We start from the raw sequence: 17501 nt of genomic DNA, 5'->3' as shown, positions 1-17501 counted from the left end.
GCTCATGTATGGGTGCGAGACGTGGACACTGACAAAAGCAATGGAAAGAAAAATCCTCAGAAGAATCTTTGGACCCTATCACGACCCGAATACTAACCAATACCGAATGAGAACAAATTTCGAGGTCAAGCAGATTTATAGAGCTAGCGATGAAGTCCAAGAGATTAAATCCCAACGTCTAAGATGGGCTGGCCATGTCCACAGACTCCCTAATAACAGCCTTACCAAGGTAATCTGGGAGGAAGCCCCGACAAGGAGAAGACCCTTAGGAAGTGTACGAATGCGATGGAGAGATAACATATGGTCAGATTAAAAACAATGGGGCTACCCACTGGCCCAACCATCATGGACGATCATTCGAGATGGAAGCGAGTTGACCCACCTTAGGCTGTAGTGCTGTGAGAAGAAGACTATTTGGACAAATATCTTTTACTTCTACATATAATATTGGAATAGGTGGAATAGAATCAGTAGGAGGGGAAAGACATTCCTGGTTAAGAAATCTGTGAAAATGGTTCAACGCCAACAATATTATTTAATCTGCTTGTAACTTTGCTGATTACCAACCTTTGAAATAAAGACAACCCTTGAAGAAGAACGCTATTTAGTTCCTCTGCACTAACAAAATCTTTTGTCAAGAGCGTTAAGCTAATTAAACTCTAGAATGCCAATACTTCTTGTTACAGGTTACATAAAAAAACGTCATCGCAGAAAGTCCACATATTTTTTTTATTTAGAATATTTCAAACTACCTACTCCAGTGCCAAAGAATGTTTTCATTAAAAAATAGAAGTTGTACGTCAGAGCATTACGTCATAACTGCAGAAAATTATGACGTAGATGTAGTTCCAGAAGATCCCCAAAGGTAATACTACTATTGAAGTTAAAGAAGATTGGAGGAAGAATGTTCCTTGTCTCGGATAAGGACAGTTCTTGTCTCGGATGAGCATGCCGAATCAACAGAAGATGCGTGGGACAATAAAGGAAAACATTTCATTTAATTTTGGGATAAGTCAAGGAAAGGTGAATATTAAGAAAAAAAGATCTAAACTTGTAAAAACCAAAAATAATTTTTTTTCGTCTGTTTCAAAAGTAATAATCAAGAAGAAAGAATAATTATCACAATAAATTTAACTGGACGATTGGGTGGATTTATAATTGAGGTATAAAAGAAGCTGCAAAAGTATTAGTGAAGTGCGAAGAAAAGTACTTTATATAATTAATTCAGAATTTATTCTATTATTTATGCAATTAACATTTCACGTATGTGTATAAATGATTGTCTAATTTAAAGTTAAATATTTTTAAGTAAAATGTTTGTATTTTAAATTTTGCGTAAACTATGTTAATTTATCACATAAAATCTTTGTTTTATATTTAAATTTATTGTAATCCAGCAGTATCTGTGATTATATTCTAACAATATACTAAGAATATATTTTAAAATTTAAAACCTTGCACTGCTGGCACTGTACTCCGAACAAACCTGTCATGTCAAGTTCTTCAAACGAACAGACCATTTAAAATGACAACAAACACAAACATGGTGGATGTGAGTAGTTGATAGACGGACATTTACTTTAACATACCTTTATTTGAAAAAGTGACATGATCTCGAGATGATGCTAATAAATGTTTGTTTATTTTTATTATCTTCAACAAAATTAGCTTTAGCAGGTGAGAAATTTACATATTTAGTTATTATAGTTTTATTATTAAAAATTGTTACAAACCCCGCCTAGTTAACCAGTATTTTCAATAATAACAAAATTTTAAGAAAGTTTTTGTTAAATTATGTATGATAGATAAGTATTAAAGCACAATTTATTTAAATCAAGAGTTTCTTTAACAATATTTCTTTAAATTTAGGCATTTTATAACATTTTTACCGATTTTTAATTGTTTTGCATTAATTATGACAAACCTTGTTTATGACTCATGTTTTATGAGAATTTTATAACATTTCTTAATAGATTTGATAAATAATGTTTAATTATTCTTTTTTAGAGTACTATGAATACTACGAATGCAACACACCTCTATTCTCAAAAGCAGCAGTTAGTGCTACTTCGGCTATGAATGAAAGGGGCCCCAAGAATGCAGTCCTATATGGTGAGTCACTAAATTTATGGTTTGTTAATTAAAGCTAGACTTATATGCAATGAAATGTTTGTGGATGGAAAATGTAACATTAGGTCTGCATATTTAGTAATATTAACACTGTTGTTGATTTAATACTGTTGTGTTGTGTTAAAATTTGAGTTAATTAGGTATATAAAATGAATGCAGATTAGTACATATTTAACTTTATTGATCATAATATAATCATAAAATTGTTTTGGAGTAGTTGTGCATGTTTGGAAGGCTGTTTTGTTCAAATAATGCTCCAAAAGTGTTGAGTTTGTGTAGTTTTTGTATATCTATATTAAAAAAAATCGAAACATATTCTTTACAATATTATGCAATGGAGAAGTTTAACAGTATATACAGCTGTTTTCTATCATATCTTCGGTTGAATTTTGCATACTTTTGGTATTTTCTTGATAGAAATTGTTCTCTTTTGTATTATATTTAACAAGTGCAATATCCTTTACTCACTAAACAGTAAATAAATCATCAGAGAATACATTTATTTGTATGTATTATCTACAAGATTAAAATAGATCAAAAGTTATATCATTGCATTGCCTATACCTCTTGTATTGAAATTCCCCTTACTGGAGATTAGTACAATTAAGAGGTAATGTTCCTTATATGAGTGGCCTAGTGCACAGGTTTCTCCAAAAAAGCTTTTGATTTATGAATTTCCTCATTTTATTTCTTCCCTTATGATATAAAGTCGGCACTGACTGTCGACTACAGTAGAAAATCTCTCTCTACGTTAGTATAAGATATTAAAAAAATGCAACGATATTAAAACCCAAAGTTGAATTATTATCTCGAACAGTGATATAGGAATAACATCTACTTTAAAAATTACATGGTTTGCTTATTATTGCAAGCACAGTGATCAAAAACATATTCATTTTCCCATTGTTTACTATGGGCATAACAACTGTTATTTGAATATTAAAAATTTGTGGTTTGTTCTAATTAGGATGGAATTTTTCAGAATAATTAAGAATTATATGCAGCATAGTCCATGACAATAATGTTATTGCAGCCAATATTAAACATTTTTGTGCATTCTGACCAAAATATGTGCCAACTATACTCATACCAATGTCTCCTAGTTACTTTTTGTGACTTTCACAGTTATTCCAGATATGTCTTGCAGATGTTACAGAAATTATCTTGTAATGTTCTGGTTTGCAGAGGGACAAATTTTTGTTTATTATAGCTAACTTTTCATTTCTTTTCTGAAGAACTGGCTGCCTTACATATTATGGTTATTTTGTAGCATCTTGTTATTCTCTTAATCTTGTAGTACTTAATTTGTAATTCAAATTCCTAATTGTCAACTATATCTGTCATCCCAGGAGCTAGCGTAATCCAATCCTTTTTCTGTAATTAATTTATCTTCATTTTATCTAGATTATTCTATGCCTTTTTTGTTTCCACACAGTTGTAAAGTCTTGTTGTGAGAGTGTTGTTAAGAAATTGGATTACTGTTCTTCTGCAACAACAAAAACATTGCATATTTTAAAAATTCAGGTTTTTAAATCTTATAGGGAAAATTCTAATAAATATAAAGTATAGAAATGCCTATTTTAATTGAATTTTAAAAAATCCTTAGATTTCAGTAAGAAAGTAATGGCGATAAAACTGGATAAATTCTATATCACTATCTATGTTTTTTAAAAATATATTTTAAAATACATATTTCATTAAACTTAAATAACCCTTTATACAATAATTTCTCTCTTTATGCAGGTGAAGAACATTAGTCAATAAGACAGAAAGTTTTTAAACCAAATTGTTAAAGACATTTGCAAAATGAACAAACAAAGTGTTCGTTGGGCTTTTAACTTTTCTAAGTGGAATCCCACTGCTTCTGACATTCTTCTTGCCTCATCATGTTTACAAAGTGATCAAAAAGTGCGTCTCAATAAGTTCGTTTTTAAAAAAGACCTTAAATACTCATTAATTGGTGACTTAATGTTGCGAAAATATGTGGCTGAAGCATCAAATCAACCTTACAACATGATTAAGTTTGTGCGTGACGAAAGGGGAAAACCTCTACTTGAAAATAATACCAATAATTTGTGTTTTAATGTATCACATCATGGGAATTATACTGTGTGTGTTGGTGAGAGTCAAGAAAACTTCCTTTTGGGTGTAGATGTAATGAAATTTGAATATTCAGGTGGAAAAACCCTAAGCGAGTTTTTTAGAATTATGAATAGGCAATGCTCTGCTCAAGAATGGGTTAATATTAAAAATGCTGGATCTGAAAAGGAGCAAGTAGCTATGTTTTGTAGGTGAGTTGCGGTTTTAATTAAAACTCTTGTGTAAAACATTTGTGTTGTTTATCAGAGTCAAAAACTTCTTTCATATGGTAAAAGTATTGGTAAATTTCCAAGATTTTATTAATTAATGAACTTGAGTTAAAAAAATATTAAACTCTCTGTATTGTTTTACCACATTCTTTTATGATGCCGTCATTAAAATATCATTTTTGAGGTAATGTTTAACAAATAATCTTAAATGCTTCTTATCCAAGTGGTAATAAATTGTTGGTATTCTTTCAGTGACTCCATATTTGAATTTTTTCAACTACTAGATAGTGGCTGAAATCCGCTACTTCTGTGTTATGTTCGAGTATCTCTACTTGGCTTTGTAATTTTTCATTTACTGTTATACAGTTAACTATCGATCTTGATCCTCAGGCACTCCTAGTTCTTTGTCTTTTCTCTTAATTCAGTTCATTATAACGACAAAATCAGCCACATGTGATACACATTGATGTCTCTCTTAGAATTTCTCCAACAATAAATATTACCTTGTAATCGATAATTTATGGAATCTAACTTGTATCATGTTCTTGAAAATTACTTGTCACATCATTCAAACACAGTATCATAAGAAATTATATCTGCAATAATGTTTTAGGCATTGGGCACTAAAAGAAAGCTATGGTAAAGCCATTGGTTTTGGTGTAACACTAAATTTCCAGGATCTTGATTTTAAAGTCAACACCAACAATCTATCGGACACAAAAATAGTTACTGACACAGAACTCTACATTAAAGGAGAGAAAGTTAACTTCAAATTTCACGAATCATTAATGGATGAAGACCATTGTGTTTCTGTCGCATTAAGTGATGTAGAGTATGATGGTGGTGACGGGTTATTTAGAGAAATAAGTTTTGAAGAATTGGTTAAAAATTGTGTTCCATTAACTGATGTTGATCAGTCATTTTGTGACGGGTATTTTGCAAAAATGGATAAATGAAATATGTGTTTTCAAATGTTTACTTTTATGTTAGTAATTTGGTTGTAGGGTTTGGTTTATAAATACAATTCTGTTGATTTTGACATGCATTTTTATTACACCTTCAGTTCTTAGCTAAATAATCGTATGGATACATATTTACTCTAAACCTTTTACCATTTACTTTTCTTTATCACCAGTCAATTTAAATGTCCCTTAAACGTCAATGTAACCTAATAGTTTTATGACGATAGTCATCTGAGAAATATCTCATTTGTTCATAGATTTCTTCAAATATAAATTAAAGATCAATTACACTTTTTATCATCAATACGACATTGTATGTATAAAATTCTAAAATGAATTAACCATTCATTGTTAGACTTTTTGTTTATTTTCTATGATTACCCAATTTGTTATGTTAAATGTGTGACACTTGACCATTATCCAGTTACAGTAGAGTCTCACAAACTTGGTCCTCAATAACTCAGCAGTTCAGATAACCCAACTGCATGTACCAGAGAATTAAAAAGCAATATTTAAAGAGTGGATCAGTTTATACCTGTAGTTGAAAGACATTATTAAACAATGCAATCTTAGACAATGCCTCTTTACATCCAGACACAGATGAATTATATACCATGCTCCTACCTTCCCCCATCCTACTGTAACTGACTCTGCCAGTCTATCGACCAGGGTTTTCTAACTGCTTTAAAAGAGAAGTATCACCACAAATTGCTTTCTTTTCCAAATATTTTGGTATCATTATACCACAATTCTTCATTAATACCCCAGGAGTGAAGCTCTTTTATTATACCATATCTCCATGTGCAATCGTAGGCTTTTGTTATATCACAGAAAATAGCTAAACAGTGTTGTTTGTTAATGAGTGATGTGTGAATTTCGGATTCAAGATCAACTAGGTTATCCTTCGTTGATCTATTTTGACGAAAGCTGTTTTGCTCCTTGTTCGATTTAATGTTGTTAAAGTATATTCTACATACTTAGTACTGTAATGTTTATATCGATTTAAGTTCAAATTTACCGACTTCTGTGACATATTTCATAAATAATATCACATTATATTATAGTCTAGTAAATGAACCTGAAAAAGGGCAAAAACCTGTAATTTTCCGTGTCACCACCGAATGACATGAAAATTTAGATTTAGGTTCTACTTACCATCTACTTCACTTTTGAACTTGTGTCGTTGGTTGCTTTTTATTTTTTACTGGTGAGAACTACCCCTATTAGAAAAAATCGTGTAATTGTAAGTTAAAGCGGGGAACTGACTCAAATCATCTTTTAATGAAGGGAATGAAATATTAATTAACAATAAACAACGTAGTTTAATATTTTATCACAGTTTAACCCCTAAATCTCACCCCCTACATTAGTTATAATTAAAACAATATCATTGAATGCCTTGTCCCCACTGATTTGCATAGAAATTTGGATTTAGGTTATACTTACCCTCCACATCAAAATTGGACTTGTGCCATTGGTTTCTTTTTATTTTTTAAGGGTGAAAACGATCCCTATCAGAAAAAAATTATATTATTGTAAAATCAAGCAATTTGGAATTATTTACATTTATATACAGTGCCATTAAATTTAGATTTCTTTACTGTTTTAATTTTTTACCACATAATTTCTACCCTTATAAAAACCACCCCTTGCGAAGAAATTGAATTAGTTGTAGTATTTTTTTTCCATTGAAACTATAAATACAATAATAACACTTTCAAAAAGTTTTGATGAGTTTTCCTCTAAGTGCTTCATTGTTTGGTTATTTTATGTTGAAATATTCGATTTGGAATTTGAAATAAGAACCTACTTTTCATGAGCTACATCTCTTCATAAGAACACCTTTTCTTTGTTTTTTTTTTATAAGCTACATTTTTGCTAAGAATATTTTTTTCGATAAATACTTACTTTTTGAGTTATTTGTGAAAAATAGTGTGTGGTTTTTATTATTTCAAAATTAATCAATTTATTCACTTTCGGACTTATTTTGAACGCGTTTTTTCTTTTCATCCCCCCCCCTCCTGCCCCAAGTAAAATCAACCTTTGGGTTCAAGTCCTAGTCTACTTCAAGTGAAGTAGAGGAACCTAAATCCAAATTTTCAAGCAAATGCGTTGTGACTAGAAAAATTTCACTCCAAAACGGTCAGTTACTGGAGTAATATTCTATGGGAAAATTTTTGTTATGTTTAATACTTGTTATTCTCGATAACTCGGCATTTTCAATTACTCAGCCGCCTTTGGGTCCACATTAGGTCGGGTTTGTGAATCTCTACTTTATTGTTTTTTTTTACTATAAAAAAGTAAAAAATCAAACAGTGATTATTTGCAATTAAAATTTATAACAACTGATATTTGAATATTTGTGTAAAAAGTGTTTATTCACTTATACACTAAGTATACTTCAGTTCAGTATATAAAAAATATTAATATACCTAATAATTAAACTCAAAACAATTTAGGATCTGTCAAAAATCGCCTTTTTAGTCCACAAATATTCATTGCATATAAATATGAACCACCTGTTTTATTTTTGTGTGTGCTAAAAGCGTATTAAACCTATCTAGGTATATTCTTGTTTGTACCACCGAGTAGTATGGCACTATTTTTGAGTATATCTTAGCATGCACGAAAGTTTGTGTGTGTCCATTGATTTTTAGTTTTGTTTCCTAGACATTTCCACCTTTTAACACAAACAAGTGTATACAACATTTTGTGAAAAGTGTTAGGACTCGATAAAATTATATGATTACATATTTAAAAATTAATTATATATCAATTGAAAAGTTTTTCTCGGAGTTCATTAATAGTCGGAGAAACCACGTCGCCTCCAAGATTAGAAAAAACTGCTCTATAGGTACATAAGTGATGGTGTATTGTTTGAAAGTTCGATATATCAGAGAAAATATGCGTAAAGAGCAGGATTCTCTACACAAAACGTACTGCATCATCTACAGAGGATGGAGTATGTTCTGGAAAACCAAGAGGAGATGCTGGGGGCATTGTTTAATATAAAGGAAGCATTAGTCAACACCTCCTACGAAGAGATCGGCTCAAACGTATTTGTATTACTGGGAGATACAGTGTTGAAACAGGTAACCAGAGGTAGTCTTATCCTCTCTCCTGTAGAATCTGGTGGAAATCGAAAATTCGATATGTATATATTGGAGACCATGGAACCACATACGGAAAAGAGGGAAACCGCAAATGAGATGGACAAATGATCTGAACAGCACGCTGGCGCAAAAAGGATGCAAACTGTCTATGATAAAGAGGCATGGAAAAAGGAAGACTAAACCTATATTAAAAGATGGATGTTTAAGGCTGTTAAAATAGAAATATAAATAGGTCCTCTAAACTTGAATGGTCTTCTTCTTCTTTTAGTTCCTTCTCCTATCGGAGGTTGGCTGTCATTACAGCTATCCGTACCTTATTGGCGGCTGCTCTGAAAAGATCTACTGAACTGCAACTATACCACTCTCTTAGGTTTCTTAGCCAGGAAATTCTTCGTCTTCCTATGGATCTTTTACCTTGCATTATAAGCCTTAAGATCTCATATTTCGCGTCTACGGTAATATTACACCTTTCTTGTTTTGATGTGCTTTATGACCTCGCAATCCTTTTGCAGCCTTTTTAACACTTCTGCATTTGTAACTGGTTGGGTCGATGGTATTTTCAAAATCCTTCTATAGTACCACATCTCAAATGATTCCAACTTCTTTATATTATCCACTTTTAGTGTCCAGTTTTCCATTCCATACAACAAAGTCGAGAACACGCAGCATCTTAAGGCTCTTATCCTCAACACCAGAGGAAGGTCTCGATTAACAAACATTGTTTTCATTTTTATAAATGCTTGTCTTGCAATTTCAATGCGTGTCCTTATTTCTCTACCTTGGTCATTGTTTTCATTTACCCAGGTTCCCAGATATTTTTAGTTATTCACTCTTTCTTCTTGTTTTCCCTCGATATCTAGTCTTCCTACTGTATGTTGCTTAGAAATAATCATGCACTTGGTTTTCTTAACGTTTATTTGTAGTCCATATTTTATACTGACTTGACGTAATCTATTACTAAGCGTTGTAGTGCTTCTAGACTGTCTTCAAAATCAGCGGTGTCGTCTGCGAATCTTATGTTGTTCAAGATTTTTCCGTTTATTAATATACCCTGTTGTTCCTCTGATATTGCTTCCTTAAAAATAGCTTCCTTGTACAGATTGAATAACAATGGGGACAGCACGCAACCCTGTCTAACACCTCTTTTGATTTCTATACTTTCTGTATCTACATTTTCGATTCTAACCTTTGCTTTTTGTTCCAGTACAGATTGACAATAACCCGTATATCTCGACTATCCACATTCTTTTCTTTTAACAGTTTTACGAGTTTCTGATGTCGTACTATATCAAAAGCCTTTTGATAATCTATAAAGCAGACATGAGATCATGGTTCATATCTAGTCGTCTTTGCGCAAGAACGTTAAAAGTGAACAGAGCCTCTCTCGTTCCTAGTCCTCCTCTGAATTCAAACTGGGTGTCATCTATATCTTCTATAATTTTTTGTATAGTCCTCCATGTATTATTTTGAGAGCCACTTAAATGTGTGGCTTATTAAGGAAATTTCTTCGTCAATACGTTTAATTAGCTCATTGGGTATCTGATCTGGGCCTACTGATGTTGCCTCTCCTTGAATGGTACTGGTCTAAATCTGGTAAGTACGGTAGAAAATTCGATAAAATATTGAAAACAAGCTGAAATCAGCTCAGAACAACAAGCTGTCTTACTAGACATGCACCAGTCAAGGGATACTTGTATACACTGGAGAAAAACCATAAGGATCAATTATTGATATTATAATGCGTGTATCAATTAAGAATTGGTCAGAAGAAAAACATTTTTAGGTGCAGACAGCTACCGCCATTAGTCTAAAAGACTATAACCTAAGTAGTCCATTTAGCCCAGTCTGGTTATACAAAAATCATCGATTTCATGGCAAAATGTTTCGCAGATATCTGAAGCTTTTAAGACATAGGTGGGGGATACTAGATGATGAATAGATGAAAAGATACTCCTAGTTTTACCTTGCGTTTTTTTTAAGCAATAATTTATGGTCACAATTTGATTTTTTGTCTATAAATTTTTTCCCTTATATTTTAAATAAACAATATTTGTCTTTTTTTTATGTCAAGAATATCTTTATTTTCCCGTTTTTTCAATTAAAATTGATAACTAATTTACGGAGATATTTGCAAAAAAGCAGTTTTTTTGCACTAATTTATAAATTTAATTAATTTTTTTATTAACAAAATAAAATGTTATTAATACATTTCAACATTGAGGAATTACCGTCCTTTAAAATTGTGCGAAATTTCCCCCCGATCGGTCAAATATTTTAAAAGTTATTCAATTTGTTTATCCCTGGGACTAATTATTTAAACAAGCAAGCAAGTTTAAATGTATTAATACCATTTTATTTTGTTAATAAAAAAATTAATTAAATTTATAAATTAGTGCAAAAAAACTGCTTTTTTGCAAATATCTCCGTAAATTAGTTATCAATTTTAATTGAAAAAACGGGAAAATAAAGATATTCTTGACATAAAAAAAGACATAAATATTGTTTATTTAAAATATAAGGGAAAAAATTTATAGACAAAAAATCAAATTGTGACCATAAATTATTGCTTAAAAAAAACGCAAGGTAAAACTAGGAGTATCTTTTCATCTATTCATCATCTAGTATCCCCCACCTATGTCTTAAAAACTTCAGATATCTGCGAAACATTTTTCCACCTTTTTTTAACCAGACTGGGCTAATTGAAATGTTACATTTTTTCGCTCGAGGACGGAGTACTCGATTAATTGTATTGATCTGTTAAAGAAAACGTTAAAATACGACGTCGTAAATAATACTCAACTTCCAGCTATTTTTGTTACATTCCAAAAATTATAATTTTTAATTTGTTTTTAATTATTTACTTAAAATTCATTTCATTTTATTAATTATTCACTTATAACGTGTTTTCTTTTTAGAAAAAAGTATTTTGGTAACATGAGCCCATCATATTAAACATATTTACGATAATTTCAAATATTTCATATTTGTGTCCATGAGTGCATTTTAGTATCATCCAAACTAAAGCCATTAATTAAGGTTTTGGTGGAAATGTGTAGGAATACATGAATCAAATTCCCGTGTAGCTGTATTTATCGGTTTGCATGATGTTGTGTAATGTTTTGCGATTTTTTATGTTTTATCAATATTGTTTGATCAATAATACAGTTAAAATAAGTGAAATTTGATTAGATTTTTTTTGTTTTTCGCCCTTGACAGCGTTGCCAAGTTATTTCTATATCTGAAGTTCCACAATATTTATGATATCGCAAATCGTAATATATTTTTTCATTTTTTAGTTTTAATTAATTAACAAAATCATTGTCTTGATAGAATTCTTGAATGGTCCTCTATACTAAGCATAACTAATGCTTCCTAGAGGTTATATCATACCATTGGTATAAATAAACTATAGGAAGCATTAGATGTGCTTAGTATAAAGGAACGTAGGTATACTATCAATTACTTATCTTCTAAATAAAAGCGGAAATTTATTTTGTGCATATTATAGGTACGTTTTTAATTATCGTGTCCCCTACTAATGTTTACAAATACATACACATCTGGCAACGCTGTCTTAAGGTAACTGAACTCCAACAATATAGGTTACTTGATCCCTTCACTCACAGCATTTCCTGAAGAGATTATTGTTGGGTGGTTTCACTTTGAAATACAATATTAACATATTCAGTGCCGACATTATAGTGGGTACCCATATGCTAAGATATCTTTTCGACATAGTAAGAACACATGTCTTGATTTCGGTACAGTTACTTTAAGTAACAAAAGGGGATCAGATCGTTTGTGTATAAGAATGAAAGCTAGGTGTACAAACTCAATTCAATGCATATTAAGACTGATTTAATTATGATATAGGAAATTGCGAATAAAAAATTTCATATATATATATATATATATATATATATATATATATATATATATATATATATATATATATATATATATTAAGATTTGCACTACTGGTATCAAATCAAATGTTTTTATGAGTTTTTTATTGACTGTATCAATTTTATAGGATACACTTTCACTTCTGTTTTATTGTGTTATTTCGGTTTACTTTTATGAACTATACGTCGTTAAATATTTCATAAAATCTGTAGGTTTTTAGGATTATATATGTACAAGGTGAAATATTTTTATATTGACAAGTTATATCCTACGAAAACTAGTTCTGCACATTCATTTTTAGTACATTCGCTGCCATTTTATTACTTTGTTAATAACTAGTATTTAAATTAATGATTTGCTTTTTCCCGGTAACAATATTATATCATTCCAAAGCTTTTTTATGTCACAAGGTTTTAAAAATATATTTTGGGAAAAATCTTCGATCAATTATTTGACAGGACAGCAGAATGCTCAGAGAAAGCGGCAATGAAAGGTAGATATTAATATGTTCAAGACTGGCAAAAAGGCAACAAGAAATGTAAGAATATACATAGGTAATCGAACAATATTAAGAAACCATTATCTTTCCATAAAAGATAAAAGGGCTGCTGGTATACGAAATAAAAAAGTTTATACAGTAAAACCTTCCTTAACCGAAACATCGTTTAACCGAAACGGCTGACAGTTTCAATAATTTCGTCAATAAAAAGTAAATGTTTGTCGCAAAACGTAAACAATTCCGTTAATTTCACTCACCGATTGATGTCTATGTATGTTGGGAAATCACAAAAACCAAGAGCTCTAAAAGATATTTCCGAAAAAGCACTTTCAGTTATAGAAGCCAAAAAAGTTCATGGATGTCGACCACTTTATTTTGCAATTGTTGTGTACAAAGCATTGTTGCTTGTTGACAATGCGCCCTCACCCACAAAATCTACAAAATGGTGACAATTGTCAGATTTTTTCCTCCGAATGTCACAAGCTTAATTCAGCCGTTAGACCAGGGAGTCATAGAGACATTCAAGAGACATTATAGAGGAGCATTCTTAATACATCTGTTATTACAGGAGACGAATTAATCCAAAAGTGTTCCCGAAATTCTCAAATCTTTAACAATTAAACATGTTTATTGGTGAGCTGATTCGTGGGCCAAGACCAAATCTTCAACTTTGGAAAAATGCTGGAACAAACTTTTTGATAAGATTTTGATTGACGATCCTGAAGAAGAAAACGGTAAGGAAACGACAGAAGAAATTAAACCTTTCATTAAAAATTTGCCGGGATATGATGAAATTAACTAAGAAGAGATACGTGAGTGGTTAGCAGCTGATGAATCAGAACGTGAATTCATCGACCAGGACATCATTGATACGGTTCTTTATCAAGACAAACTGAGCATATCAGACGACAAAGATGACGACCCAAGAGGCAACAGGCAGCACAAGACCGTCGACGAGATTTTCAATGCTTTAGAGGAAAGAATTTTATACAGTAGGCCTAATTAGTTAGGGACACGACTAGGTTCTTAATTTTTGTTGTCATTGCATAAAGTTTTGTCCTTTTCAGATTGCTTTACGTTTCGTCGAACAATCAAATGGGGCAAACTCATGACGTTCTGCAAATGAACGATGGAGGGAGAAAGAAACATCGTTGTCAAACGAAAACGCAAAAAAAATACAAGATTTCTTTAAAAAAGCATGTTAAACTTGTTCATTTTCCTTAATTTTATTACTTTATTTTGGATTTACTTATTAGAAAACATTACGAAATCAACTCATAGTATTTTTTAATACCTATAGTTTGATCAAGAATATTATAAAAAAACAATGTTATTTTTAACCGAAATTCTTGTTATCCGAAACTGCCTCCCCCTCAATTATTTCGGTTAACGGAGGTTTTACTGTACCACCTTTTCGATAAGGCAACTTTATCATAAACGATATTAATAAACTGACAAGATGTGAAGTGTATATTAAAGAACTATTTAGCGATTAACGACAAGTAAAAGAAATACATAATTGTATTAGAGGTCCCTCAATAACAATCGAAGAATTAAAAAATGCAATAAATATATCCAAAAAGAGAAAAGCAACAGGACAAGAAGAAATACCAACAGAAATATTTAAAATACTTGGAAATAGGTTTATTACTTTACAACTAATAAATTATAATTGTGAAAATTCCAAGACAATGATTTTTTCAATGACTCAAGACATTGCAACAAAATCATACTAAAATACACTATTTTATGTAAATATTTATGGAGAATTGGGTAATCCAAATCTGTGTTCAGAATGGCCTTACATCATCATCATCATAAGTGGCTCGACAATCCGTTGTAGATCTTGACCTGCCCACAAAGAAGTCGCCATTCCTGTCGATTCCTGGCAACTTCCCTCCATTTTCTGACCCTTAGAATCTGTAGGTCTTCTTCCACATCATCAATCCATCTCCTTCGTGGTCATCCTCTACTTCTTGTGCCCTCTGGTTTTGAAAGTGTTAATCTCTTCGTGTATTTGTGATCTGACATCCTAGCAATGTGTTCAGTCCATCTAAGTCTCTGCACTTTACGAATTCCACAATATCTGGATCGGTGTACAACAGATATAGTTAAAAATCTTTCTAAGAATTTTTCTCTCAAAAATACCAAGAAGTCTTTCATCATTTTGAGATAAGGTCCACGTTTTAGCAATATATTTCAAAACCGGTCTTATAAAGTCTTGTATATATTGAGCTTTACTTCACGTTTTGTATTTTTATTTTTTAAATGTTTCTGGAGACCGTGAACAGTTCTGTTTGCTATGCGTCTTTTTATTTCGTAGCTTGTTGTGTTTGTTGCGCTTATAGCGATCCAAGATATGTGAATTCATTGACTGCTTAAAGGTATGGTGGTTAATTTGAATTCTCTGTTGGATATTTCGGAGTTTTTTAGAAACCAACATATATTTGGTTTTTTCCTCGTTTATCACAACTCCTAATTCACTTGTCCCTTGTAAAACCCTGCACCATGTTGCTCATACTTCTGCTCGCTATAACTATGTCGTCAGCGAATGCGAGAATTTGCGTCGATCTATTAAAAATAATTTCATTCATTCTAATATTGAATTGTCTGATTGCCTTTTCCAAGGCAATATTAAAGAGGAGACACGCCAGCGTGCTGGCATTGCCAGCGTCTTAGACCATTATTAATATCAAAGAACGTAGAGTTTTCTCCTTTAATTCTAATGCATGAACTTACGTTTTGCATTGTTAGTTGGGTCAACTTACGAGGATAGATTGATATTAAACTAGCGTTTGATAGATGGCGCTACTTGATACCGAATTGGTTTCGGTGTTGACATTTGCTATTCATGACATGACGTCTGTCAAAATTTTAAGTTTTAAAAACAATTATTTTGGTTTTTACAGCCGTCAAAAGCAAGCAAATTTTGTGTTTTCGGAGAAATGGAAAAAGTCGAGTATCGTTCGGTGATTAAGTTCCTCCACAAAAAGGGTAAAACGAATGTGCAAATCAAAGCTGACCTGAACGAAGTTTATGGTGAGGTTGCACCTTCGTTAGCAACAGTAAAATTTTGGAAATCTGAATTTGTTCGTGGTCGTACGAGTATTTTTGATGGTGAGCGTCCCGGGGGGCCAAATGAAGTCACCACGCCGGAAATGATCAGCAAAGTCCATGACATGATTATGGCAGATCGTCGAATTAAGCTCCGCAAGTTAATAGAGGTCCTAAACATTTCCTACGAACGCGTACACAACATCATTCACCATCATTTGGACAAGAAAAAGCTATCCGCTTGATGGGTGCCGCGTCTCTGACAATCGATCAAATGGAAAAACGTGTGACCACTTCGGAGACGCTTTTGGCGATGATACGGGGCGATCCGAAAGATTTTTTTCCCGATTTATCACCGTTGATGAAACCTGGATGCATTATTAGACACCGGAAACCAAAGAACAGTCGAAACAGTGGCGCAAACGCGGCGAATGGCTGCCGAAGAAGGGAAAGAGTACACATTCGGCCGGCAAAGTCATGGCGACTGTTTTCTGGGATGCGAAGGGCATTATCCACATCGACTACTTCAAACAAGGAAAAACAATCAGTGGTGAGTACTACGCAGCATTATTGGATCGATTCGATGCCGAATTGCGTCGAAAACGCCCCGGTTTGGAACATAAAAAAGTGCTCTTTCACCAAGACAATGCACCGGCTCACCGATCGGCCGTCGCCATGGCAAAATTACACGAATTGGGCTATGAATTGGTTGAACATCCACCGTATTTCCCATATCTTGCCGCTAGCGATTTTTTCCTGTTTCCAAATTTAAAAAAATGGCTCGGAGGACGCCGTTTCGCAACAAATGATGAAGTCGTCGCTGAAATTTCGGCCTATTTTGAAGAGCTCGAGCAACAGTACTATAAAATTGGAACATCGTCTTACTAAGTGTATCGAGCTAAAAGGGGACCATTTTGAGAAATAAATCGATTTAATTCCAAAAAACTTGTTTTTTCTATCAAGGCTAGTTTTATATCAATCCACCCACGTAACTAACTTAGGTAGGATCCCAAAGTTTATTATTGCATTATAATACAGTTCTTTTCACACTGCCATAAGCTGCTTTGAAGTCGACGAAGAGATGGTGTGTATCTATGTTATATTCTAGTGACTTTTCTAGAATTGGCCTATGTGCTTGAATTTGATGTGTAGTTGACTTTCCAACAGTAATTCCGCATTAATATTCTTCTTCTTTCAGTGCCTATTCGTTCCGAATATTGGCAATCATTCTGGCTATAATTATTTTATTGACTGATGCTTTAAATAGATTCGTTGTTGTTGTGGAGAACCATTTCCTCAGGTTCTTCAACCATGATATTCTCCTTCTCCCAATTCCTCGCTTTCCGAATACTTTACCCTGTAGGATTACCTTCAGTAATCTGTATTTAGTGCTGTTTCTCATTATATGTCCGAGATATTCCAACTTTCTCCTTTTAATGGTATACATCACCTCTCTTTCTTTGCCCACTCTTCGTAATACGGTCTCGTTGGTTATCTTGTCTGTCCATGATATCCTTAGAATTCGCCT

At 32.4% G+C, this 17501-nt stretch overlaps 1 protein-coding gene across 2 annotated transcripts in view; it reads left to right on the top strand.

Annotated features, from left to right (window-relative positions):
- Positions 1–1517: 1517 nt before the first annotated feature.
- Positions 1518–17501, top strand: part of Nrx-IV (neurexin-4) — a 100431-nt gene continuing 84447 nt past the window's right edge. For both annotated transcript variants that reach the window (XM_072534489.1, XM_072534490.1), the window contains exons 1-2: positions 1518–1677; positions 2008–2112. In XM_072534489.1, the coding sequence (XP_072390590.1) occupies positions 1620–1677; positions 2008–2112 (163 nt within the window). In that variant the 5' untranslated portion in view covers positions 1518–1619. The remainder of the gene's footprint in view (positions 1678–2007; positions 2113–17501) is intronic.

Source organism: Diabrotica undecimpunctata, chromosome 6 (assembly GCF_040954645.1).
Source record: "Diabrotica undecimpunctata isolate CICGRU chromosome 6, icDiaUnde3, whole genome shotgun sequence".
Classification (NCBI taxonomy): Eukaryota; Metazoa; Arthropoda; class Insecta; order Coleoptera; family Chrysomelidae; genus Diabrotica; species Diabrotica undecimpunctata.
The sequence above is the reverse complement of the archived record's forward strand: the minus strand, read 5'-3'. Positions and strand labels throughout refer to the sequence as shown.